The sequence below is a fragment of the Pteropus vampyrus genome, unplaced genomic scaffold, assembly GCF_000151845.1.
Source record: "Pteropus vampyrus isolate Shadow unplaced genomic scaffold, Pvam_2.0 Scaffold74, whole genome shotgun sequence".
Taxonomy (NCBI): domain Eukaryota; kingdom Metazoa; phylum Chordata; class Mammalia; order Chiroptera; family Pteropodidae; genus Pteropus; species Pteropus vampyrus.
The window spans coordinates 555,558-583,071 of record NW_011888855.1 but is presented as its reverse complement, the minus strand read 5'-3'; the positions used below and the strand labels follow the sequence as shown (position 1 = coordinate 583,071).

General features: G+C 46.9%; 2 protein-coding genes across 3 annotated transcripts in view; one reads left to right on the top strand and one right to left on the bottom strand.

Moving 5' to 3' along the window:
• The first annotated feature begins 8,015 nt into the window (after positions 1 to 8,015).
• On the top strand, positions 8,016 to 14,290 carry HNRNPAB (heterogeneous nuclear ribonucleoprotein A/B). Of its 2 annotated transcripts, XM_011362162.2 has the most exons (8): positions 8,016 to 8,243; positions 8,323 to 8,554; positions 9,330 to 9,498; positions 10,196 to 10,354; positions 10,531 to 10,662; positions 12,549 to 12,666; positions 13,331 to 13,471; positions 13,687 to 14,290. In XM_011362162.2, the coding sequence occupies exons 2-8, from the start codon at positions 8,346 to 8,348 to the stop codon at positions 13,755 to 13,757; spliced, it is 999 nt and encodes a 332-aa protein (XP_011360464.1). In that variant the 5' UTR covers positions 8,016 to 8,243; positions 8,323 to 8,345; the 3' UTR covers positions 13,758 to 14,290. The 2 variants fall into 2 exon arrangements, with proteins under 2 accessions (XP_011360464.1, XP_011360465.1); XM_011362163.2 differs by lacking the exon at positions 13,331 to 13,471.
• PHYKPL (5-phosphohydroxy-L-lysine phospho-lyase) overlaps positions 13,917 to 27,514 on the bottom strand; it is a 22,319-nt gene continuing 8,721 nt past the window's right edge. Inside the window, exons 5-10 of the mRNA XM_023532001.1 lie at positions 26,940 to 27,275; positions 26,451 to 26,676; positions 17,933 to 18,087; positions 17,442 to 17,531; positions 15,775 to 15,905; positions 13,917 to 14,995 (exon numbers count right to left, since the gene is read on the bottom strand). Coding sequence (XP_023387769.1) covers positions 14,946 to 14,995; positions 15,775 to 15,905; positions 17,442 to 17,531; positions 17,933 to 18,087; positions 26,451 to 26,676; positions 26,940 to 27,275 — 988 coding nt within the window. The 3' untranslated portion in view covers positions 13,917 to 14,945. The remainder of the gene's footprint in view (positions 14,996 to 15,774; positions 15,906 to 17,441; positions 17,532 to 17,932; positions 18,088 to 26,450; positions 26,677 to 26,939; positions 27,276 to 27,514) is intronic.

Genomic DNA, 27,514 nt, shown 5'->3' with positions numbered 1-27,514 from the left:
TGACATAAAACATATTTCTATACATTTTTATTGACAGAATTAAAAACTTTATTTGCAGACACTAAATTTGAATTTCATAAAACTTATGTCATGAAATACTATTCCTTTGATTTTTAAAAAACCACTTAAAAATATGAAAGCCATTCTTTGTTCGAGGGTCATACACAATCAGGTAACAGGCCTGAGGTACCGATCCATACTATCAGTTTGCCAATTCCTGGTCTAGGTCTGTGCTGGCCAGTACAGTGGCCACTGGCCACAAGCAGCTACTGAGAGCTTCGAAAGTATCTAGTCTGAATTGAGATGTACTATAAGTATAAAATCCACGTTGGATTTCAAAGATAGTCCCAAAAAACCCAGTAAAATAATTTTCTATTGATTACATGTTGAAATTATAATATTTTGGATAGATTGGATTAAATAAAATATTTTATTAAAATTAACTTCACCTTTTTTTTTTTTACCTTTTTACTAATTGTCTAATAATCTTTTAATGTGGCTATTAGAAAATGTTAAATTAGACATGTCTTTGCATCATATTTCTGTTGTACAGCCCTGCTCGGGTAGGGAGGCTGGTGTTTGCGGGGTGTGAGGACCACTCTGTTTGTGTTGAAGAGGTGGGTGGACATGCGGCCTGGCATTCAGGAGTGGAGTGTGGGGCCATGTGGGGACAGTGCATCTCCTTAAGGAGAAGTGGTAGGCAGGGAGAGCGGGTATGCAGATCAAGGAAGCTTCAGCAGTACAGGGTTCGAGGTGGGGGTAGGTCTTCAGGGAGTGGTGGGATCGAGCTATTTTGGGGGCAGCTGTGAGTGGCTGTGGGGCAAGCAGGTGGCAAGAAGCAAGAGGTTACTGAGCAGTCGTTCTCCATTCTGAGCCTAGACTTGGGGAAGTGGTTTGGCCAGTTCACTGACAGAACACGGACAGAGAATGTGAAGATGTGGCAGTCACCTCAAGGATCCTTCCTTTTCATGGCAGGAGAAGGTCCTGTTCCCCTGTGCTGAGTGAGACTTTTCCTCTCTCCTCAGCCACAAGCCTCCTTGGCCCCGCCTGGGGTGACCTGCCTCCTCCCACCCTGTACTGGGAACAGACAGCTTTTGGAAACATGCACCCTGGCTGTTCATGCCCAGGAGCCTGTGGCTTCCTGTTTCTCAGTGAAGGAGAAAGGCGGGGTATCTGCGTCCCTATCTGTGCTCTTTCATACTCAGTATTTGTGGTGGGAGGGTGAAAACCCAGGCATGCCTCTTGTCTCTTGTCTCCAAGTCCTATGCCTTGGAAGAGGGTTGGAGGTACCAACAGGACACTACAGGGGAGGCCTAGATCCCAGGCCTGGCACTGCTGGACATGTTCCTCCCTGCTATAGACCGAATGTGTGTGTCCTCCCCTTCCAAATTTGTTTGGTAAAATCCAACCCCTAGTGTAATGGTGTTAGGAGATGGGGCCTTTGGGAGGTGATTAGGTGATGAGCCCGGAACCCTCATGAATAGGATTAATGCCCTTATAAAACGGACCCCGGAGAGCTACCTCGCCCCTTCTACCCTGTAGGGACACAGCGAGAAGACAGCCATCTATGAACCAGGAAGCAGATTCTCACCAGACACCAAGTCTGCCAATGCCTTGATCTTGGACTTCCCAGGCTCCAGAATTGTAACAAATAAATGTTTGTTTATAAGCCATCTAGTCTTTATAGTATTTTGTTATAGCAGCTTGAACAGACTAAAACTCTCCCCTTCTCTGACCTTGGTTTCCTTCTTTGTCAATGAGGGATTTGGACTCGATCTTTAAAGGATCATCTCGACCCTTTGCCAGCCATTAGGGACTAATGTACTAGAAGAAATGGTCAAAGCAGACTGTGCTGCTAGGGGCAGGAAGCGAGGGGGCTGTCATCTGTGGTGGGATGGTTTTCTCCTTGAGAGAGGTAGATAGTCTTTCCTCACTGTCTTCCTTGCAGGCCCAGCATTCAAGGCCCTCCACTGGCTGGTTCTGATCCAACTTTCCAGCCTTACTGCCCATCCCACCCTATGCATGGAGTTGGAGTTGTAGCCACACATGGACAAAAAGTTCTACCCCACCCCCTTTTAAATGTCTCTTATTGCCCCTCCTTTCTATCCCCTCCCTTGGACTTTTGCTCACTTCCTGTTTCCTGTGGTTAAAAGGAACTCTGTCATGGTACGTAAAAACCCCACCCAACTTTATCCAATGGCACAGTCTCAACTCCTTTCTTTCATATGGGGCTACTTGCAGTTCTCCAAACTGTCTGCTTTGTCAAGTCTTGGGCTCCTCTGCCCTCACTTCCTTCTCCTCCATCTCTACCTGGAGAACCCTCATTCAATCTTCGTGGTGCAGCCTGGGAGTCTGTTCCTCTGGGAAGTCTTGTCTTTCCCATCCACCTCCTTAGCTTGGTTTGGTGCCTCCCACATGTCCCTGTCCTCCTGCGCTTCCCTGATATAGCATTGGTCTCACCATATGGTGAGGTGGCTCAGCTCCTGGGGCAGGGGTGGCCTCTGATGGTGGAGGCCAGCAGGTTACCTAGGACAGGTGCTCAGTGATGTTCCCTGAAAGGCTGGCTGACTGAAGGAAAGCTTTTGGTGTCTCCCTTCCTTGTCATTAACATGCGGTTGTTGAAAACCTATCGTGATGAAGACTGGACACCTGAATGGTCCTTGCCTTCCTTATATAAGCAGCTCAGCTCATTTCTCAGTGTCCCTTGCAGTTAGGTGAGGCTACGTGACAGAGTAATAGTGAAAATGTGAGTGAAAGTGGGGTATGTTGCTTCCGGGCCTGGACCTTGAAAACTCCCTCTCTGCCCATTTCCTCTGACAGTTGCATGCAGATGACAAGGCCTGAGGGGATGGCAGAGCCACAAGATGGAAGGGGTCTGGTCCTTAAGTGACCATGTGGAAGAGAGCTGCTTCTCTGGCTTGAACACCCACCCAGGACTGTTCATCTGTAAGAAACAATATTCTATGGTGTTCAGATGTGTTTGGTACCATAATATAGCCCACCCTGACTGATATTCCCATTGTCCACTCCTGAGTGGAAGTGGATGAGTAACGAAGGCACATTCAGGCCTAGATGGTGGATCAGACAGGGGGAGGTGAGTGAGAGAAAGATGTCCAGGATGACCCAGCTATGTTCCTGGCCCACACAGGTGGCTAGATGGTAGAGACAGTCTCTGTGGCCAAGAATGCTGATAGAGGGTCTGGGCTCAGGGGAAAGGTATGAACGTCATCTGCTCAGTTTGGGACATGTTAAGATTGAGGTTCCTTGGTGACAGTTCAGTAGAGATAGTTATTCATGAGGGTTTAGAGTTCAGGAAACTGTCTATCCTGAGGGCTATGGGCATGTTCGTGGCAATTGAAGCCAAGGGGATTGTGAGTAAATAGCTGGATTGTCTGGGAACCAGAAACATGCTAAACCATAAACAAAAGACCCTCCAGGGCTGATCTTTCAGGAGACACTGCTGCCTTTCAGAGAGAAGCAGCTCTCAGAGGGAAGACATTGTTTCTGTTTTATAGGCTTTTCCTTCACCTGGTCTGCAGCACTGGGTCTTCAATTTGTCCCTACTCCAATGCCCAGTACCTGGACTGCTTTATAAAAGTAAGAGTACAGCCCCAGGAGCCTGGGAATGTGAAACTTTAAAAGCTATGAAGGGGATTGTGACATGGGGTCCAGGGGGACTGGGACGGTTAGTTCTGTACGGGAAGCACATGTTCCATTGAGGTCTGATTCCAGAGGAGTGTCCTGGGCATCTCTGATTGGCTTCTGGTGGGCAAAGTCTCCCTCTGAGCCTCAAGCTGGGCATGGGTGGCTGTCACAAGAATGTGACTCTGGGGAGGCCACTAGCTGGTAGAAGTTCTCCAGAACCCCCAAGTCTGTTTGGAGTGTTGGATTTGAGACATAGTAGGGGAGCTCAGCAGGGGAGGTGTTTTCCTTTAGATGCTTCTGTTGTTACTGTCATAGCAGCTCTCATTTCCACCTACTACTTTCCAGGTTTAACACTTGGCACAGCACACGTTCTCTGATCTCTGCAGTGGTGCTAGGAGGCAAATGTTATCAACCCTGTTTGAAAGATGAAGCTGAGCTTCATGGAGGCCCAGTTAGGGATTGACATCGCAGCTGCCTTCCATCAATGAAACTGAGTGTAGGGGCCCAGGAACAAGATGACAGCACCCACCTTACCTGCTGGCAGGCAGTGGGGTTCAGCTCCTGTGGACACTTACGACTGTGGCCCAGTATGATTTCATCTAACGCTTTTCCAAAAGTAACTGGAAATAGAACATTTTGTAGAAATATCAAACTTTGAAAATGTTGGTAAATCATTCCTTAAGATGTTCAAAACACTGTACAGGGCAAGTAAGCAGATTCGGAGTCAGATTCTGAGTCAGATGAGGCCCACAAAGAACCAGTTCATAACCTTAGGTTAAGAAATCTTTTATTCATTCTGCAGGTATTAGGGTGCCCACTAGAGGTGTCCAGCTGAAGGGGGACAGACCAGGTGCAGGAAGTCATTGAGCTCATGGTCAGTGTCAATGTTGTGTGGTCTGTGCTCTAAGAGGGACCCTTCCTTGGGGCATCACAGAGCACTTCTTGGAGGAAGCAGAATCGGATAGATGTGTTAGTTAGGGCTGCTGTGACAAAGCACCTCAGATTGGGTGGTATACAATAACAGAAATTTATTGTCTCACAGTTCTGGAGGCCAAAAGTCCAAAATCAAGGTGTTGGCAGGGCCATTCTCTCTGCAGCTCTAGGGGAGAATCTGTTCCATGCCTCTCTCCTAGCTTCTGGTGTGGCCGGCAATTCTTGGTGTTCCTTGGTGCTATGGGCCCACCCTACTCCAGTTTGACCTCATCTTAACTTGATTACATCTGCAAAGACCCTATTTCCAAATAAGGTCATATGCACAAGTACCAATGGGTAGGACTTGAACATGATATTTAGGAGGGGACACAATTCAACCCACAACAGATATGTAGAGCAGGCAGGTGAAACTTGGGGGAGAATATTCCGGGTAGAGGGAATAGCAGGTACAAAGGCACCTCCAGAGGCAGAGGAGTGCAGGCGAGTTCCAGGAAACAAAAGAAATTGAGCACATCCGGAGTGGGGATGGGGCGTGAGGTGCGGCGAGGAGCTCACACTGGGCCTCATGAGTTGTGTGGAATGATCAGCCTTGGCTAGGTCACAGTTCGAGATAAACCCCCAACCTCGGTGGCTTGACATGGTACAGTATCATTTCTTATTCATGGCAAGTCTGACGTGGGTTGAATGGCTCTTCTTCATAATATAACTGTCATCAGAACATATGGTCTCTAGGGGGAGAGAGGTCTGGGGGAGGCCCCAGCCTCCACTGCCCAGGACCAGAAGTGGGTTTTCCACTCGCAGACCACATAGCAAGGGGGGCTGGTGGGGAGGGGTTATGGATTTCTGTGACCCCAACTGTTTTTCTCACCCATCTTCAGGGTTAAGATTTCATTCTCAGAGCACTGGGAAGCCAGCCAGGGTTTTCACACAGAGTGTGACAAGATCCGACTTGTGTTTTAGAAAGTTTCCTCCAGCTAGAGCCAGAGTCAGCCCTGAAGTGGGGGAGCTAGAGCCCAGAAAGCTGTGGATGGAAAGTGGCCTGGGTGTGAGTCGGCCAGTGCAGTCACAGCATATTTGCAGTTAACTCGTGTAACTGCCATCTTGCAGGCTTAACCAAAAAAAAAAGAGAAAATTTAATTCATGCAATTTAAAAAAACTTTGAAAATGCATTTTGTATCTGTCCTCTTTATTATAGACTTGGCGATTGTTACATTCTTACACATATATTGCCAGACAGCCTGGATCCTCAAAGCCAGAAGACTGTACTCTATAGTCTATGGGCCTCTTAAGGGACTTTCAGGGGTAAGTGGGCTCCTTGTTGATTTGGGAACCTCATTGTCATGAAAGAGGCCCTCAACTCAGGATCTGTACATGGGACCCAATAACAAGAGCGGAGAGCCTTGCGTCAAAGGGACTTCTGGCTGCTTCCAATATCCCAGTGCCCAACCTCTGTCAGAAACACCCCTGGATGCAGTATAAAAGCATTCTGGGCTGTGACTGACCCTCGCTGGTCTGCAACTTCTAAGCCATTGCTTCATTTGTGCCTCAGAATAATTGAATCTGATACAAGACCTAATTTAGACCAAGAAACTCAGGAGCTCAGAGACTCCTCCACCAACAGTAGGTAGGAGCCCTGGAAGCAACATAGAATTGTAAGTCCTGGCTTTGCAGCCACAGTTTTAGTTGTATGATTTCAGCATTTTCTTGTCTAAATTATGGATAACCACACACAAAATTATTTCGAAGCTCCAATAAAGCAGTGTTGGTGAAAGCATTTTGCACACTGTGAAGTGTGGTTCAAATGTTATCCTTGGACTTGACATATCATTGAAAGTATTTCCCAAGTTGTGCTAAAGGAATCCATGTTGGCAAGGGCAGGACATTAAGTGAATTGGTGCCCCCGTCGTTGTGTCCTGTGGATGCACTTAGACTATTTGACTTTGAATTTAATTGCCTGACTTATCTTCATTGCTTGGACAACATCTCCTGTGAGCCGCATCCCTGGCCTTTATTTCTGTAGGTAGGTGAGGGCTGGGCTGGAGATGGGGACTTCACTGCAAGCCTTCCTGCCAGATCAGTACATGACCATGGTTTTATGGATGTATGTGAATTTCAGTTATAGAATCTATCCTGAAAGTCAAGTGGTCAGGTGGGCCATGGATTGAACCAGAGGGCATTTGCTCATCTAGGGGTTGGTGCCCCAACTCTAGTTGATACCTTGCGGGGAATGAAGTGCTGTGCGGCCAAAGCTTCGGATTTTCTGAAGTCAATTATTTTTCCCAAATGTAAAATTGTCACATTTTTTATTCTTACAGCAACTCTGCTGGCTGGCTAGATTGGGAAGTAAGTCTTGAGCCAAGGCTCTGGACTTCAGTGTTCTCGTTTATAAATTGAAAATACCACCTTTCATGTGACTGTTAGGATACCAGGTGAGAACATATGCGCATAACCTGCCACATTGGGCCAGGCTGCAGTAATCCAGCGGGAAACGTTAGCCACTTGTATTCTGTTGTTATTGGTAATCCCCAGGCTTCAGAGGTTGTAATCCTGGTTCATGTGGGGCCCATCAACCATACGATTAAAAGGAATCAAGTTTGGTGGTCAAGGAGGTAATATTAAGGGGTGTTGTATATTAGAAAAAGAGAATTTCTGCGTCCTCCTCGTTCAGAGAACTCCCGCCCAAACCTCATGATTTCACGTTAGTGGTATATTAAATATTAAATTTCAGCAAAAGTTAAATGAAAAAAATTTAATCGAAAGTATAAATGCGATGCTAATCGTCAAGTGGTGTCAGGCAGCCTTGGGGAACACCGTGGTTCCATCTTTCTCCCACCAAATCCTGGTCAGCACGGTTGGCACCAGATTCCCCGGAGGACTCCACCTCCTGCCCGCTTCTTGCTACTGGGGTAGGCAGCAGAAAGGGCGGGAGCGCAGGGCTTTGAGGGCATCAAGGTCAAGGGGAGGGCGGGCTGCGTCGAAATCCCTCCGAGAGCATGCAGAGAGCCTTGGGGTACCCTACGCGCCCAATGTGGCAACTAGGTTCTGCCATGTCCAGCTGGACGACCCTGGTTTGCGAGACTTCCTCGAGCCCAGTTTACTATTTTTGGGAAATGGGGTGGCTGAGGCTGTACGTGCTGGTATGGAGCACGCCGAGACGAGAGACTGCGGCTTCACAGGGCGGAGGGTCCGACTCTGGTCTCTTGGCCTACAGACCCGGCCACCGACTGCTCAGACGAGGCGATCGGCCCGTTTGGCCCAGCGACCCGCCGCAGAGCCAGGCCTCGCGCGGGTTCTAAAGAGAGGACAAAGCCCGCCCAGATCTAGCGTGCGCGCGCGGACATAGCCAATGGGATACAGGCACAGGGCTGAGTGACGGGAAGGCGCAGCCAATGAGCATGAGTCTTGTTGCGCGGTGGCCCCGGCTCCGGCATTATAAAGAGCGCCACGAGTCGGCATTGTCAGGCGGCGGCACTGCGCGGGCCCGAGTGATTCTGTTGGTCGGTGGGTTTTGTGCGGCGGCGGCCGAAGAGGAGCGCGTGAGGTCGCGGCGGCTCCGTCGGCGGACGGAGGGGAAGCTCGGCAGCGCGAGTGTGAGCGCGGCCGAGCCCGCGGCGCCTTCTCGGCGGGTGGGGACGAGCGGGCCTCGCGGCGTCACCGGCGGCGAGGTGAGCAGCTGGGCCGGCGGGCGGCGGGCGGCGGGCGAGAGATGCTCGGGGCTTGATGCGCTGTGGCCGCTTTTTGCAGGAGCCGCCGCGCCCCGGCCTAGCATGTCGGAAGCGAGTGAAGAGCAGCTCATGGAGACGACAGGCGCCACGGAGAACGGGCACGAGGCCGCTCCCGAAGGCGAGTCGCCTGCTGGGGCCGGCACCGGGGTGGCAGCGGGGACTGGAGGCGGGAGCGTAGCTCCCCCGGCCGGCAACCAGAACGGCGCCGAGGGCGACCAGATCAACGCCAGTAAGAACGAGGAGGACGCAGGGTAGGTGCGGCCGCGGGCCGACCGGGCGCCGCCTTTGTTTCGGGCCGCCTTTTGTTGGCGCCACGCGGCGGGGGGAGGGGCGGGTGGCCGGGACCTGCTCGGGCCCGCGGGCCAGCCCTCCAGCTGCTTCTCGCGCCGCCACTCGCATTCGACTTTGCAGGAGTTTGTTGGGTCGACTTTGGCGCCGCCCCAGGGCCGCTCGCGCGGGGCTGGGGCCGGGGCCGGGCGGCCGGCCGGCCGGAAGAGGAGTGCGCTGAGGCCCGGTGCCGACCGGGTCCAGGCAGCGCGGGGCTGCGTGGGCGGAGTTGGCGCGCGCCGAGGGCCGCGGCCTCCCTTCTCCGCCTCCTGTTGAGGGCGGAGTCATGATCTGAAGGCGCTCTCAGCACCCGGAAGCCGCGAGTTGTTTGAGAGCGAGTTCTCCGAGGTGGCGGAGACTAGCAGGGGCGATATAGCCTTTTGATATGTGGTGGTTTACACAAATTACTTACAGTTGCGAGTGCTCAGAGCCTGTAACCCTGGCCAGGATGGCTTTCCTTTCCCTCGCGTAGTCTAGGGGTGCAGTCTCCTAAAGCTTTGATAGGGTTAGGGTTGAGTTTGGGAGGGTTGTGGAGGTTTAACATCTTCGGAAGGTAGAGCCCTCAAGGGGGTAGAACTTTGTTTCAGATGGTGGCTTCGTTTATAATATTTTCAATGGAAACTTTGTCAGGGCTAGTCTTTCTCAAATCTCAGCTTTTTCATAAAGCTTGTTGCCATGTGTCTCACCCTACCATTTCAGAAAAATGTTCGTGGGTGGCCTGAGCTGGGATACCAGCAAAAAGGACCTAAAGGATTATTTTACCAAATTTGGAGAGGTCGTTGACTGTACAATAAAGATGGATCCCAACACTGGCCGGTCAAGAGGGTTTGGGTTTATCCTCTTCAAAGATTCAGCGAGTGTGGAAAAGGTAAGCAGGGATACTTTATATCACTGTTCTAGGAGGTGTTCTAGGCGGACACTGCTGATAGAGCATGATTAGTTTGTTTTGCACATGGGTGAGTACTTTGGGAAAAGCAGAGGTGAACTTTGTTGTTTTTGAAGGGATTAAAAATACAGATTAAGTGGGAGTGAGTATGGGCTGGAGTGGTCCAAGAAGACGATAGTGGATATGTATTATCTTTTTGTGCCTATTCTGGATACTGTAAACACTATCTTGTGAGGACTAGAGAAGAGTCCAAGGTTGCTATGAGATAAGCCCGTTATTTTAGTCCCATTTTTCAGAAAGCAGACTAAGACTCAATAGATCACACAGTTAAGAGAGGGAAGTGAGGGATCTACCTCTAGCAGCCCAGCTCCAGCTTGTGCTCTCGATCACTGCTGCTTTATTTCTGCAGTTAGGCCTTAATCTGGGACTGCTTGGGCGGGAAATGGGGCTACAGTACAGCATGGGCAAAATCTGGAGGTGGTGAGGACTGATTTATAGGGAGAGCAACTGTACTTGAAGTTTGGGGAAGACTGGGTTGGCAGGTCAGGTTGAAAGTAGAGTTTGGAGGGGATGAGACACATTTTGCTTACTTGTGTCTTAAGTTTTATATCTCCAAGAGAAGGGCTTTGTGCAGGGTCATCTCGCTGAGTTAGAGCTTGATTCCTTTCTGTTGGAACAGGTCTTAGACCAGAAAGAGCACAGGCTGGATGGCCGTGTCATTGACCCCAAAAAGGCCATGGCCATGAAGAAGGACCCAGTAAAGAAAATTTTTGTGGGGGGTCTGAATCCTGAAGCCACTGAGGAGAAGATAAGAGAGTACTTTGGCGAGTTTGGGGAGGTGAGTGTGTGGCCCCAAGAGTTGCCTGCCAGCTGCCCTGGTCCTTGGCGTCCTTGGCATCCTTGGCTGGCTGGAGTCCTCCAGTGAGGCCTTTTCATTCTGGCCTTTTCTTCTGTCAGTGCCCTGAGGGCTCTGGGGTTGGGGGTACTGGTTCTGAGCTTTGCCTCTGTTTATAGATTGAGGCCATTGAGCTTCCAGTGGATCCAAAGTCAAACAAAAGACGAGGCTTTGTTTTCATCACCTTTAAAGAAGAGGAACCTGTGAAGAAAGTTCTAGAGAAAAAGTTCCATACCATCAGTGGAAGTAAGGTAAGGAATCTCCAGCTCTGCATGCCTGGCCTCTTGCCACTGGCTGGTCTTTGCAGTTGTGGCTTGGGTCGGGCTACCTCCAAGAGCTCTCCAGTGTAGTAGGACCTCATTGCCTGATTGGGACAGATGGTCCCATCCTTTGAGGTGCTCCTAGGCTGGCAGGACTGGCAATGAACACAGGATGTGTGGGAGGAAGGGGAGGTTCGGTTGGCTGGCTTCTCTGGGATGGAGTAAGCATGCTGAGTGGGGCTGGCCCTTGGATTCCTGATTTTAAGCTGGAGGTCAAGACATTCTGGATCTAGAGTCTTAAGGTATATAAAGGCCCCAGTTACTTTCTGAGAAGACTAGAACTTCTGCCATTCAGAAATTCTTTGCTCGGCGAAGTCTTTGCTGCTGTGGATACTGCTGCAGAGCTTTTCTCCTGTTTTATCCTGCCACACCAAATCTTTATTCGGCTCCATCCCTTTAAGACACTGGTTTTGTCATCCCCACCCTAGCAAGATCCTTCCCAAAGAGCCCCCGAGGGTCCTGGTCCACTTGTACCTAGGGCCAATTTTGCCTTCAAATGAGCACAGTTCTATGTAGTGAGAAGTGCAACTGTTGCCTTTGAACTTGGGTCAGGAGAGAGGGTAGTTCATGCTTCAAGTAGTCATTCTCTAGGTAGCTGTTGGGAGTTGGGTGTAGCTTAACTCTGGCAGGGCGTGGCAGGCTCTCAGCAGGAGTGGCAGGCAGATATGGTGGGACAGGTTGGGTGCGGCTCTTGGAAACCTCAATATTCAGGCCGGGAATTTGGAAAGACTGGATTGGGCCTTTAAGTTTCTTGTAAAATGAGATTGGCTCCTAGGGGCCCTCGGGTAAGACATCCCTTAGCCCAGAGGACAGTGACAGAGAGGCCTTCCCTGTGTGCTATAATGGGAAGTGGGCAGGAAGAATTTGTTAGGGCATCATTTAGTCAAACTTGGTAGTAGGTCTTGAAATAGTGTATTTAGTTGTATTCAGCATTATTTCAGTAGAGTAGAAAACAGATTGCATCACTTGGTGTAGGGGTCATTTCCCAGTTTATGGGAGTGTGCTTATATGGGGACATCTTATCTTACATGAAACATTTTTTTTTTTTACTGTTCTTAATGGGGGCAGAGTATGTGTTAGGGGACTTTTCTTTAAAAAATACACTTACGATTTAAGTGGGAGCAGTGGCAGGTCCCTGACCCTACCCCTGCCCACAGTGGGCAGGTTTTTGAGCAAAGGGGAAAGTGACTCGGTCCTGGCTCTGAGGGGACATAGGCTTCGCTTGTCCCAACAACAGACCAATGATTGGGGGAGTAGGGGAAGCAGTATGGCCTCCTGGAAATGTGGCTCTCAGCCTCAGTGGCTTTCTTCCTCTGTAAGTTGGAGGTAGAGTCATCACTACAAATTTGAGTGGGATGCTTCATTTCTTCTGTAAAATAAAATAAAGTCAAAGTTTTATTCTAAGGCCTTACATTTGGGAAGCCTCTGATCCCCTTGCCCAGTAGGACCAAGGTGGCACCAGGCCTGACACCTGGTGTGTTTTGCTTCACTGGACTGGCATTGGCTCAGCTGTCCCTCTCCTGGTTTGACATGGAGCTGCCCCAGGGTGGCCACCAGCAGACCTGGGGTTCTATCCATCCCCAGTACCTTCTCTGGGGAAAGGTTTGAGCCAGCAGGGCCCTAGTATAAGTTTTGGTCTGTCTGTTTTGGTTATGGTTTGAGAGTTGCTAGTCCCCGTGTGGTTTCTCACCACAGCGTAGTTTGTTTTTGAGCAGATGGACGAGATCTGCCATTTGAATGTTTGTTAGTGGTCTTTGTGCATAGTCCCTGCCCAGAACTTGTCTCAGTGGCCTGACTCCTGTCTTCCTGGTTTTCAGTGTGAAATCAAGGTGGCCCAGCCCAAAGAGGTCTATCAACAGCAGCAGTATGGTTCTGGGGGCCGCGGAAACCGAAACCGAGGGAACCGAGGCAGCGGTGGTGGTGGTGGAAGTGGAGGTGAGTGGACCCCAGATGAAGATGGGTCTGGCTTCCCTGCCTGCATGGAGCTTTGGTGCCTGTCTCCAGGGCTCACTCTGGCCTCTGATGTGGCAAGGTGGGCAGGAACAGGAATGACTTTCCTGGGTCCAGGCGCTGCTGCTGCTGCTGCTGCTGCTGCTTGGAGTGGAAGAGCCCCACCCCTATTTCCCATGCGGCTTGGGGCCCCAGGGCAGCAGGGCATTTACATCCCACTCTGAGGGGTGCGGGGGGCCTGCTGGGCTCTGGCTGTCCTGAGTCCGAGTCCTAAGTCATGGGTGGGTGGGCAGAACGTAGGGCAGGGCTGTGCCAGGCGCGCTCTTTCCATCCCAGGCCCCTCTGACTCCAAAGCCTGAACTCTCTTAAGGCCAAGCTGCCAGGGAAGGAGGGGGCGATTAGAGTGAGAGTGAGTTCCTGCCTCTGTGGCCCTAAGTGAAGTTAGTGTTCCATTCTGTCCGGTCTTAAGCTTTGCAGCTTGGGTCTCAGGTGCCGGGCCCAGGGCCCCGTGTACTAGGACAGCAGCCCCTTGGCTTCTACCTCTGAGTTGCCATAGTAACCCCGCCACCCAAAGGGCAGGATTTCCTCCATCCTAGCTCCTGCGTGTGCTAAATGGTCCATGGGCCCCTGTGCCCTGCTCCCCCCACAGGTCAGAGTCAGAGTTGGAATCAGGGCTACGGCAACTACTGGAACCAGGGCTACGGCTACCAGCAGGGCTACGGGCCCGGCTATGGCGGCTACGACTACTCGCCCTATGGCTATTACGGCTACGGCCCCGGCTACGACTACAGTAAGTAGGAGAGAGGGAGGCCCATCCACTCACCCACCTGGGAGGCAGGACAGACAGTGCAGGGGCCACTGGCAGCAGGGGCTTTGGAGTCGGACGGGCTAGGCTTTGTGGCCTGCCCCAGGGGAGTTTGCTCTGGTGAGGAGTCAAGCGCCTGGCACAGGGGTAAGTAAGTGCTCAGTAAGCCCAGCTGCTATCATTGTTATTCTTGTCCCTAGGTCAGGGTAGTACGAATTACGGGAAGAGCCAGCGACGTGGCGGCCATCAGAATAACTACAAGCCATACTGAGGCTTCGGCAGGAGTGCCCGACCAACTGCACACGCTTTGTTTGGATATCGAGTGAACACAATTATGTACCAAATTTAACTTGGCATCCTTTCTATGGCCTGTCCCATGTGCATCTTATTTAAAATTTCCCCCCTGGAAATCACTCTCCTGTTTACTATTTCCAGAGCTCTAGTTGTTTTAGGCAGCGTGTGGTGTCTCAGGCCAGAACGGCACTGTGGGCTGATTTTATTCCTGGTCAGACCAGAACCAGATGGGAGGGTCTGCTTCCCACTGCCGCCCTGCAGCCTGGACCTGTGGACCCTGGTTGTAAAGAGGTCTATCTTAGGAAAACCAGTGTCACCTTTTTTCACCTTTTAATTTTATATTATTTGTGTCATACATTTCCTGTAATGGAAGTGTTAATTTTACTGTACTTTTTGGTACCTTTTGGGAATCTAATGTATTGTAAGGTATTTTACACGTGTCCTGATTTTGCCACGACCTGGATATTGAAGCTATCCAAGCTTTTGAAATAAAAATGTAAAAACCCCCAAGCCTGGGTGTGTGTGGGATATGCTGAGAGGGGTGGGGCCATGTGCTCCAGAGCTTTCTGAGCTTGTGGCCTGTTGCCACATCACCCTCTTAGTTTCCTTTAATGAATTGGGACTTGAGCCCCTTTAAAGGAAGGACATGGCCCAGAGATTAAGGCAGCTGTTCATTGGGATGAAGGTGGTACACTGGGTAGTGGGATTCTGTGGGTACCCTGGAATACCAGTGGAAATGAGACTGTCCTACAGACAAGGGTAACCCCTCCTGGCTGGCATGTAACACTCTGCTCTGACAGCGCCTATTTGCTGTTGGATTGGGGCACCTCAAGTCCGATGGCAGCAGCTGGCTGGGGTGCTAAGTGAACCAAAGTCTGGTAATGGGAGTTTGTTCCCTGCCCTCTAGAAGGAAACCTGCTTCTGCCCTCTTGCCCCAAGCATCAAACACTTAAGTATTTTGGAGATTTTCTCTGGTGGGTGGAGAGGGCCCAGGGCAGCCAGAGCTGCCTCCCAGGGTTGAAACTAACCTATGAGAAGGGAACATCACTTGGATTGGAACAACATATTTATCAAAAAGGTTTGGGTTGCTGGAGTGGAGGAGCCACTGCTAACATTAAGGAACATAGTTGTGGCCCACTCACCTGGGGGGAAGGAAAGTACTGCCTCAGGGCTGGGGCCTCAGAGTCTCACAGCTTCTTACTTTTTCTTCCATGTCTGGGAAAAAAACCAGAGATTAGTTAACCTCAGGTGAAGGCTGAAGGCCCCTACTACCACCTTTTACCCATGTATATGGATCACTAGCCACAGGGGCAGTAACAATTACCCCAAAGGACAAAGCCAACCCTCAGGTTTCCCAAGACTCAGGCTCAACTGGAGTTCTGGGCTCAGTCAGCCTCCCTGCCTCCTCAGGTCCTGTGTCACCTCCAGTTATGTCCAGTAGGGGTTGGCCCTCAGCTTCAGAGCCCTGGAGCCAGCAGTGAAAAAGCTCAGGTGAGGACAGAGAAGGGCTGCTCTGATTTCTACCAGAAGATAGGACTTTGCCTACTTTGGGTCCCCACTGAGCTTTTGATGGCACAGCATATCCTGCATTCAGCATCCAATAATGCAGTAGTTACAGATTTCTAGTAGTGGGTTGAGGGGAGACCCTGGGCTGGCTTTGATGGTCCTGGGTGATTGGGAATGTGCAGAGGAAATTCATTTTGTGTTCTTGTCAGACCTGGGTGTAAATCTCATTTCAGCTGCTCAGCAGCTTTTGGTGACCTTAGCCTCAAGCACAAAGCTGCGATCATTTCACAGTGGCCTTTGGGCTGGCCCTGCTCCCTTGCCCCGCACCCCTTGGTGCTGTCTGCCCAGGCTGGGGGGTGGAGGCTCAGCTCTCACCGGCACAGGCAGGAATGGGGAGCCCTGGGCCAATAGGACCCCTCTCCTTCAGCTCCTTGCTCCATATTGGACTCTAGGGATATGGTCAGTTGTCCTTTGGGCTTCAAGCTCACCTGTCAGGATGGCATCCAGCTTTCCCACCACCTGTTGTGCGTTGTCCAAGCTGAAGCACATAGGGGGCTTAAACTTGAGGACGTTCCTCCCGGGGCCGTCAGTGCTCAGCAGAACATAGTTGTCCTTCAGCCTGTAGAATAGGAGGACAAGCATCACAGGGCCCTGCTGCCCCCCAGCCTTTGAGGCCTGCCTCCACCTTGTGGCCAGGGCTCCAGCTAAACTGCTCTTGGAGCCCGCCACAGGCCATCCCACCAGAACACAGGACTGGCTCCCCGCCTGCTAAACTGCTCATCCTTTGTGGCCTGGCATCAATGGCCCCTGTCTGGGTGCCCTGCACCTGGCCCTGAGCTTGCTGCCTCCCAGAGCAGGGGGTTTGTATCACCCGTTCCTGCAGTTCTATTTTAAGTATGATTTGTGTGATGTGTGTGGTTTATTTTTCTATACATATGGTCAATGTCAAACATTACACAGCACGGTGACCTAGCTTCAGTCACTTCCCTGCTCCCTGTACACAGGTAACCTTCCAGTCCTAGACAGGGTATTGGTTTTAACTTCCAGTTCTTTTTAGGAAGGTGACTATCCTCGATATTCTCATCTGTACCTAAGAATCACTTTTACTATTCCACATTTACACAACCTAGGAAGGTATTTTGGACACAGAGAGAGGGTCTGGTGTGATTGTATTTATACTCTGACTCCTAACTCCCATTCTTTTCTATTCATTTTGTTATTTGTTATTTCGAAGTCTCGCCAGGAGCCTGGGTGTCCTCAGTCTGCCTTCTGGCTCCCATCCTGTTCTTCCTGGTATGACTAGAAAGAACAGATCAAGACTTCAAATCCAGCTCTGCCACCTAGCAGGGTGACTACCCGCCCCTAGTTTCTGACTCCTTCCCCAAAGACCATGCTGGGTTCCTGAGTCCGGGGAGGCTCCCTAGGGAAAGGGGTGGGTGAGTTGGCAGAGTACCTGACCAGCAGAGAAAAGGCAGGGATTGCACAGCTACTTAGGCGGAGTCAGTCTCAAAAACCCTCATGGAGAGAAAGATTTACATCACTACGGACTGTTTATGTGAATTCTAAACGGCGCACACTTCGCAATCTGAATAAGGACACACATCAAACACTAGAAGGGTTTTCTGAGGTGGGGTAAGAGGGCAGGAGTGGGGAATGGAGAGAGGGAATAAACAGGAAGGGGAAGGGTCCTAGGCTTAGGCCCTGCCTGGGTTCAAATGAAAGAACGTGATTTGGGACTGGGATTCCTGAGATGCCGATCCGTCCAGACACACCCCACCCAATGAGGAGCAGGGGTCCTGTCCATCCCCCAACCTGTTGTCTGGGAGCCCAGAGTCTAGTTATGCCACAGTCCTTGGTGTAGCCCCGGAGAGGTCACTTCCTTTGGGCAGCCAGGGTCTGAGGCCCCCGGAGCTCTGGTGTTCTTGCTCAGGCTGAAACCTTTGCTGCCAGGCACTTTCTTCTTCTGTGGATCTCAGTCAAGGGGATGCATGGATCAGACTGGCCACCCCTTCCCACCTCAGAAGCCTGATGCCACCTTTAGTCCACCCTCTGTGGGCCCAGAGTGCCTGAGAGAACAGGAGAAGCAAGAGCGGGGTGCTTGCCCCATCTGGGCCCTCCACACAGGGCAAAGGCATCTTGTTTCAAGACAAAGTACCTGGACACCAAGTAGGCAGCCTCTTCGGTTGCTGGTGTCCTCGTGGCCTCATCTTTGATCAGATCCACACCAATGAAGAGCCCGAAACCCCTGCAGCAGGAAGTGACATCTCAGGAGGCCAGCACTGAGGGACTAAGGGCCTGGCACGTGTTCTGTGCCTGGGCCTCTGCCAAATCCCATCGAAAATTCCACCAGGGCTTGAACCTCTGCCTGGGGAGGCCAAGGGCTGCAGGGACCCTTAGAGGGGGTGAAACAGGTCTGAGAAATAACTGCGAAGGGAGGGTCCCTGGTGTGGGCAGAGGAAAGGTTAGGGGTCAGAGCAATTTAACCCTGGCTTTCCCTCTCTAGAAGTGCCATTGCCCAGTGCTTCAGTTCTTCCCTCGTGAGTGGAGGAGAAAAACCCCACTATTCTAGCTGGTTAGGAGATAAACGATGCCAGGCCCCTGGCAGGTGCTTGGTTAGTGGGTAGTGACTGCTGCCCTGAGACTCACCTGATGTCCCCGATGATGGGATGTTTGGCTTTCTGCTGCCCCAGGAGCTCCATCAGGAAGCTGCCCACATGGGCGGCGTGGGCCTGCAGCTGCTCCTTCTCCAAGACATCCAGGACGGCGAGCCCCACGGCGCAGGACACCGGGTTGCCCCCAAACTGAGCCAGAGGACAGGGGGCATGTCAGATGCCCAGCAGAGCTGCCCTCAAATCCCAAGGGCAGTGAGAAAAACTGTCACTAGCGGATCTACTTTACATGAAATAATAATGCTATTTAGGCTGAAATGAATGAAGAAATAAAGGAACACTAGTAAAGACAAGTAGGTTGAAAGCAAAGGGTGGAGAAATACCATGCAAACAGTAATCAAGAGAGCTGGTGTGGCTGTACTAATGACACATAAGACTTGAAGATTAAAATTATTATTAGCAACATAAACATTTTATAATGATAAAAGAGTCAACCTATCAAAAGGATATAACTGTTACAAACATGTATGCATTTAACAAAGTACCAACATATATAAAACAAAAATTGATAGAACAGAAAGGAGATATACAAGATTCAACAATAGTTGGAGAGTTCATTCTCATTTTAAATAAGAGAACAATTAGAAGATCAACAAGAAAATAGAAGACTTTGAACAACACTATAAATCAACTAGACCTAACATATACAGAATACTTAAAAAAAAAAAAAAAACCCACAAAAATCCCCAAATCTAAACAATCCCACCAGAATAAATACTCTTCTCAAGTGCATGTATATATGTATACATTAGGCCATAAAAAAAGTGTTAATCTATTAACAAGCTTGAAATCACAAAGTATCTTCTACCATATCAATGAAACCAGAAATAAGTAACAAAGAACACTGGAAAACTAAAATATGGTTCAACCTGAGAAAACACATCTACGAAAGAAAACTCACAAATAATAATATATTTAACAGTGAAAGACTGAATGTTTTTCTCTAAGATCAGGAACATGACAAGATGTTGTGTTGGAAGTTCTAGGCCAATTAGTCAAGAAAAAGAAAGAAAAGGCATTCAGAATGGCAAGGAAAAAGTAAATTATCTTTATTCACAGATGGTATGATTTTGTACACAGAAAATTATAAAAAATCCATAAAAAACTATTATAATAAATGCATTCAGTGAGGTTGCACAATGCAAGACCAATGTCCAAAAATCAATTGTATTTCTCTACACTAGCAATGAAGAATCTGAAAATGAAATTAAGCAAATTCCATTTACAAAAGCATGAAAAACGGTAAAATAGGAATAAATTTAACACAAGTAGTTCCAGACTTACAATGAAAATCATAAAATATCACTGAATCAAATAAAAGACCTACGTAAATGGACAGGTGCTATGCTCATGGATTAGAAGGCTTAATATTGTTAAGATGGCGATACCATGTTGATCTATGGATTTGATGCAGTTCCTATCAAAATCCAAGCTACCATTTTGTAAAAACTGACAAGTTGATCTTGAAAATTCATATTGAAATGCAGAGGACCCAGAATAGCCAAAATAATGTTCACATATTTCCTAATTTCAAAACATACTACAAAGTATAATAGTCTAGACAGTGTGCAACTATCAGAAGGATAGATATTCGATCAATGGAGTAGAACTAAGAGTCCAGAAATAAACCTATAAAACCCATACATTTATGGTCAATTGATTCTTGTCAAGGGTGCCAAGACTATTCAATGAATAAGAATAGTCTTTTCAGCAAATGGTGTTGGGACAACTGGGTATTTACATGCAAGAGTCAAGTTACCTACTACCTCCTGCCATATGCAAAAAATTAGCTCAAAATTTACCAAAGACCTAAAGGTAAGAACTAAAACGACAAGACTCTTAGAAGAAAACAAAGGTTAAGTCTTAAGACCTTTGATTAGGCAATAGTTTGTTAGAAATGACTTCAAAGCACAAGCAACCAAAAAGAAAATAAATTGGACTTAACCAAAATTAAAAACTTCTATGCTTCTACCCACGAATGTGAAAGACAACTCAGATAATGGGAGAAAATATTTACAAATCATATCTAATAAGGATCTAGTATCTAGGATATATCAAGAACTCTTATAACACAACAGAAAAAAACAACCCAATTAAAAAATGAGCACAGGATGTGACTAGACCTTTTACAAACAGTATATATAAATATATGGTCAATAACCATATGAAAAGATATGAAAAGATACTTGACATCACTAGCCATAGAGGAAATGCAAATCATAGTGAGATACCACTTAACACTCACGAGGATAGCGATAATAAAACAGAAAGTAACAAATGATGGTGAGGATATGGAGAAACTCATACATTGCTGGTGGGCAAGTAAACTGCTACAGCTGCTTGGGAAAGTGTTATTCCTCAAAAAGTTAATCCTAGAGTTGTAATATGACCCAGCAATCCCACTCATAGGTATACACTCAACAGAACTGAAAACATATGTCTATACAAAAACCTGTAGGTGACTGTTCACTGCAGCATTATTCATAACAGCCAAGACAGGGCAACAATCCAAATGCTCAATAACTGAAGAATGGATACATGAAATGTGGCAGAGACACAATGGGATACTATTCATCCATAAAAAGGAATGAAGCACTGATTCATGCAGTAACATAGATAAACCTTGAAAACATTGTGGCACATGACAGAAGCCAGATACAAAGGGTCACATGTTGTGTAATTCCATTTATATGAAATGTCAAAAAGAGGCCAATCCATAAAGACAGAAAGAAGGTTAGGGAGTCAGGATTCATAGAGAGAAGGCAATGGAGAGTGACTGCTAATGGGTATGGGGTGATAAAAATATTCTGGAATTAAGATAGTAGTGATGGTTGCACAATTTGGGGAGTATACTAAAAATCCCTGAATTGTACTTAATTTGAAATTGAATTTGTATCTGAAAGAGTAAATTTTATAGTATGTGAATTATATCCAAACTAAAAAAGAATCAGTGACTTCAGCTTTTTCAACAGCAACACTGCATGCAAGGTAAAAATGGAAAATATTTTTTAAAGTACTTAAGGAAAATAACTAGGACCTTGATTTTATATTTAGCTAAAATATTTAAACATGTGGGCTTGATAAAAATATTCTTAGGCACACAAGACGTCAAAAGGTTTGCAATATAAAGTCTTGCATTGAAAATAATTTGGGATGAAATACTTCTAATACAGATACTTAAATAAAATAGGAAAGGTTAAAAGAGAAAAATATGTTGAACCGAAATTATAAATTAATGTTTTTGTTTATAAGCCTAACTTTATCAAGTTATGTTAAATTTAAATTGTCTAAAGTCATTTTAAAATCAAATTTTAATAGGTTTGGACAAAAAGCCAAATTCTAGATATATAAGGGTTAAAAGAAACACCTAAAGCATGAGCACACACGAAGGCTGAAAGGAGGGTAGAAAAGTATATGTTAGGTAAATGATAACCGAAAGAAAGCTGGAGTAGCTTTATAATATCAGATAAAGTAAAATTTAAGATCAAAATCATTATTAGTAATGGAAAAGATCATTCCATATGATAAAAGATTCAATTCCTGGAAAACTCGACAGTCACATGCTAAAGAATGAAACCGCATCACTATTTTACACCATACAGCAAAATTAACTTAAAATAAACATTTGAACATAAGACCTGAAACCATAAAACTCGTAGGTGAAAATATAGGTGGTAAGCTCTCTGACATTGGTTTTGTCAATAATTTTTTGGATTTGATACCAAAAGCAAAGGCAACAACAACAAAAACAAACAAGTGGGACTACATCAAACTAAACGCTTCTGCACAGCAAGGGAAACCAACAACAAAATGAAAAGGCAATCGACTAAACAGAAGAAAATATTTGCAAATCATATATTTGATAAAGACATAATGTCCAAAATACATAAAGAATTCATACAACTCAATAGCAAAAAACATACGGTATGATTAAAAAACAGGCAGAGGATCTGAATAGACATTTTTCCAAAGAAGACATACAGATGGCCAATAGACATATGACAAAATGCTCAACATCACTAATCATCAGGGAAATGCAAATTAAAACCACAATGAGATATCACCTCACACCTGTTAGGATGACCAGCACCAAAAGACAAGAGATAACAATTGTTGGCGAGATGTGGAAAAAAGGAACCCTCATGCCAAGTTGGTGGGATTGTAGATTGGTGCAGCCACTATGGAAAACTAGAACCACCCTATGACCCAGCAATTTCACTTCTGGGTATTTATGTGAAGGAAATGATAACACTATCTCAAAGAGATGTCTGCAACCCACGTTCACTGCAGTACTGTTTACAATAGCCAAGACAGGAGGAACCTAAGTGTCTGTTGATGGGTAAATGGATAAAGAAATTGTAGTGTATGCACACGCACACATGCACACACACACATGCACACACGCATGTGCACCCCAGAACACTGCCATTTGTGACAACATGCTCTCATCCTTTGAGGGCATTTTGCTGACTGAAATAGACGAAAAAAAAATGCTTTATGATCTGACATATACGTGGAATCTTAACCCCCCCAAACAAACAAATAAACAAACAAACAAACAACAAAAAGACTGAACTCTTATATAAAGAGAACAGATTTGGTGGTTGCCAGAGGGCAAAATGGATGAAGTAGTCAAAAGGTACAAACTTCCGGTTATAAAATAAATAAGTCCTGGGATGTAATGTGCAGCATGGTGACTATAGTTAATAACACCATATTGTATATTTGAAAGTTTTTAAGAGAGCAGTTCTTAAAAGTTCTCTTTGCAAGAAAAAAAATTTCTACCTATGTGGTAACGATGTTAACCAGACTTAACTGTGGTGATCATTTTGCACGTTATGCTGTAAACTAGAAAGTAATGATGTCATGTCAATTAAACTTCAATTTAAAAATAAAGATTTGATTCCTAATGAACACATAGAAATAAAAAATATGTACATATTTAATAATATCAAAATGTATGAAGCAAAAATTGATAAAAATTGATCAGTTTTTCATCATATTTTGAGATTTCAATACACAATTCTCAATTACGAGTAGGTTAAGTAGAAAAAAATTCAGCAGGAAGATTCAAACAACATAATTAGCAAGTGTGACCTAAGAGAGATTTAGAGTTCTGCAAATATTTAGAGAACACACATTTTTCTCAAGGACATGGTGAACAATCAAGTACCAGATCACCAACATATTTTACAGAATAAGTATCAAAAGAGGAAGTATCACAGAAGGTGTGATTTTGACCTCAGTGTTGTTAGTTGGGCATTTATAACAAAAAAGACTTGAAAAACCTAGAATTGAATGATAATGCTGTGGTTCTCAAACTTTTGGCCTCAAAATCCCTTCTGAGAATCCTATTCTCAAAAATTATTGAAGAACCCCAAAAACTTTTGTTATGTGCATTATATCTATTAATATTTACTGTACAGAAATTGAAACTGAGAAATTTGAAAAATATTAATTTTAAGTATGCCATTTAAAAATAATTTAAAAACCAGTGCATGTTATCATAACATACATTTGTGAAAATAACTACAGTTACACGAAAAATTAGTAAGAAGTGGCCATGTTTGTATATGTTTACAAATCTCCTCAACGTCTGGCCTCATAGAAAACAGTGGGATTCTCGTGTCTTCAGCATTCGATCTGTTATGGTATCATGCAGCCTCTGGAACACCCCACTGTATAACTGTGAGAGGGTGAGAGTGAAAAAAGCAAATAACATGCTATTATTATCAAAGCAGATTTTCCTTTGCAGACCTCTGAAAGGTCTTGGAGATCCTCAGGGTCTGGATCACATTTTTGAGAATTTCTGCAATAATGGAATAATATATATTAAAATTTGTAGGGTACAAAGTAAAAGTTGTGCTTTGAGGGAAATTTATAGGCTTAAATATTTATATTAAGAGAGAAAACAGTTAAGTATTCATCTTAAGAAATTAGAAAAGAACAACAGAACCCCAAAGAAAGCAGAAAGAAAACTTGAAGAAACAATATTGTAAATGAAAAGGGATCATAATTATAAAGATTAAAACGATATTAAGAAAGTATTAACAATTATCATAGATCAACAATTTTGAACATTTGGATGAAAGAGAAAAACTCCTAGGAAAATATAACTCACTAGAACTCAAAAAGAAATAAAAAGCTTCAAGAGTCCTATATAACTAAAGTCCTTTGTGTATGTGTGTGTGTGTGTTTATCTGTGTATGTATATACACATACACACATGCACAAACACACAGAGACAAAAACTCCCACAAATAAATAAGAAAAGCACTGGTAACTCAATCAAAAAGCTGGAAAAAGAAATAACAGGCATTTCACAGAAGATGAAACACATGGCCAATAAACATATGAAGAGATATTTCACATAACTTTTTTTTTTTTTTAAGGCAAGGCAACCCTTGGTTGATCTCACAGATTGCAAGGACCTTGTCAGCTTACAATCCCTTATTTTTTTTATTTTTTACGCCTACAGCACCTGGTCTTCCTAGATGGTCTTCCATCCAAGTACTAACCAGGCCCGACCGGGCTTAGCTTCTGAGATCAGATGGGTCACATAACTTGAAATCAAGAATGGCATATCAAGACCATTCCTTGATTGACCCCTCATGTGACTGGCAAAAATTAAATGGTTCTGAAGAAGATGGAGACCTACAGAATCTCTTGTACCTACTGGTGGGGTGTTAACTTGTGACCTACTTTGGAAAACACGTCATTGTCTCTTAAATGGAGGTGAATGATGACCCAGCAATTCCACTCTCAGGTGTATCCTAAGAAGAATTCTTACACATGTATAAGAAGGACTTATAAAAATGGTTCATAGCTGTACTGTTCATAACAAGAAAAACCATGGGAACAGCTGCAAAACACACTGACAGGAATGGACAAGTCAACTGGTAAGTTTATACGACGGGATATTATAAAACAGTCAAAGCAAATAAACTCCAGTGACAATGTGGGTGATTCTTAGTAATATAATGTCAGGTGACAAAACTCATTCCCAAAGACCACACACAGCACGATACACTTCTTATAAAGTTAAAAAACAACTAGAGTAACTAAGGAACGTGGGATTCAGAGTGATGGCTACCTGGGCTGGGGGAGGCAGGGACTGGGAGTAACCATCTGGATAGATGCAGGTCACTGTCAAGGTCCTAAGTTTTATGTGGGATGATGGTTTCTTAGATGCCTGGATCATGAATAAAAGCTATGCCGGAACAGAGGATGGGTCTTTTATGAACCAGGGATGACATAATCTAACCATGTAAACTTTAAGTAAGACGAAGAAATGAAAACCATGCTCCCATTCCATTGGGTTGTGTCTTTCACCTGACATGACATATTCCTTCCTCCTCAGAAGGCTAATTCTTTCTCACCCCCCACATCTGCACCAGGCCTCTCCTGCCCCTCCCGCGCCTCTCCTCCACCCTCCCTCCCAGCATCTCTTGTGTTTTCCTGGCCCTGTGAACACCCAACTTCCATTAAGCCCTTCTCCGCACCACTGTCATCAGGAGTCTATGAGCCTGTCTCCCCCTGAAGGTGAATGTGTCCAGGACACAGGACAGAGGCTCTTTTTACGTGTCGCCTGGGCAGAGGGAGTTATCTGAAAGCACCAGTCCTCACCCTTAACCACCTTCTCTGTCAAATCTCAACCACCTTGCCAAACCTTGACATGTTTCAGGTCCCACTTCAAACTGACCCCTTTTTGAGAAGTCACAGTGAGTTCTTCTTCCCCTTAACTCTCTGTCCCTCCCTGTTCATCCCTGTGGCCCGTGCCCAGATTTGGGCCTTCTCCTCTGTTGCCTGGACCAGTTGCCTACCGCCACTCTTTTTTCCACACTGATCGCCAGAGATCTTTCTGAAGTGTATTTCAGACTCATCTCTCTCTGACTGAAACCCTTCTATGGTTCCTCTCTGCCCTCAGGATTAGCCCAGACTGTTCGGCTCTTTACAATGGGAATGCTGGTGACTACCATGCCCCCACCCACTATACACCTGAGCTCTTGGAGCCACCAAACATGCTGTGTCTTCTCCTGCAACCCAAGGATCCACCTCACTTATGGAAAGCTCTGGGCCTCACAGACCAAGGCCAGGGAGCCATGCCCACATCTAAGCTCCTACTGCAGAGTATGCTAATCGTAGACCATCCATCATCCAGACAGACAGCTGCTCATGCTCCTTAATCAGCCCCTCAGCACAGGGCCTTCCACACGGTAGGTGACTTCCGCCGGAAGGGAGAGGGCCTCCCGTATTCTCTACATTTTATGAGGAATCATCTCTTGAAACAGCTTTTGGATTGATGCTAATTTTTAAAGAGATTTTATTTTTTTCCTCTGACCTACTATATCAGCCTCCTGCCCGCCCTGACGGCATCTTAGAAGTCTCTGTGGTGGCACAGTGCCAGGCCTGTGGCCTTTGCTCATTAAAGACAAGCAGGCTGTCTGGGGCCTTCCAGAACCCACGGTGCTCCCTGGCCCTGAGCCTCCACTCACCGTGTTGAAGTACTCGACGCCGGTGGCTTCAAATGCCCTCGCCACAGCTTGGGTTGTGGCCACGCAGGCTACGGGGTGGCCGTTGCCAATGGACTTGCCCATGGTGACAATGTCGGGGACAAAGTCTTTCCCCTGCAGCTGGAAGGCCCAGAAGTGCTTGCCTACTCGGCCAAAGCCCACTTGAATCTCGTCTGCGACAAAGACCCCTCCGGCCCTGCGGATGTACCTGTGGCAGAGGACAGATAGCTGATGGCGGGCTGTGGTGAGAGGGATCAGAGCAGGAGCTGGGAGGTCTGGGAACTGAATCCTGGCTTGGTCAATGGTGAGGCAGGGCCTTAGGCAGATGGCTGGCTTTTGAGGGGCCACTATTTCTTCAGGGATTTGAAAAATCTGGCAAACAGGTGAGGCTGAGGTTGGAATTTGGAAGAAAGGTTTGGAAACCCCATCACAGCCCTGGCCTCTTTGGGGTGGCCCCTCCCACCTACTCACTCTGCCACTTCTGGGAAGAATCCAGCAGGGGGAATGACCTGCCCTCCCACGCTGGGCAGAGACTCGGCAAAGAACGCAGCAATCTGTGGACAAGATGGGACGTTGGGAACACTGCCGAGAGGTGCTGAGCGGCAAGCTAAGAGAATCCTGCTAATGGTGGCCCCAAGCAGGATGAGTGACTGCCATCGCTGCATCCCCCACTTTGGGGTCCACATCATATCTGAGGGTCTCTGACTCAGTTTGCTTTCAGGCCTCCAACCAGCTCTTACGACGTGTATGCTTCCAGACCCCTGTACTAAGCACATCCCAAATGAAATCCACTGGTGTCTCCTCCATTAGCCTGTTCCTTCCCTGCCGCTATGTGGTGACTCCCATCCCTCCCACCTAGGGCAGAAATCTGGCCCCAACCCTGGTCCAGCCCGCTCCTCCATCCATCAGGCAGCAAGGCCTGACCACCCTATGTCATCTCTGCACCCACTCCCTCCCCCTGACTTGGACATGTCTGCCTCCATGCACACCTGCCAGTTCCTGCCTTGGCCTCTTGTAGGCATCTTCAGACTGGCTGCCTCTTCCAG

Coding starts and splice junctions, on each gene's coding strand:
- HNRNPAB (XM_011362162.2), top strand. CDS start 8,346: ATGTCGGAAGCGAGTGAAGAGCAGCTCATGGAGACGACAGGCGCCACG. Junction 8,555..9,329: donor AAGAACGAGGAGGACGCAGG/GTAGGTGCGGCC, acceptor CTACCATTTCAG/AAAAATGTTCGTGGGTGGCC. Junction 10,663..12,548: donor ATACCATCAGTGGAAGTAAG/GTAAGGAATCTC, acceptor CCTGGTTTTCAG/TGTGAAATCAAGGTGGCCCA.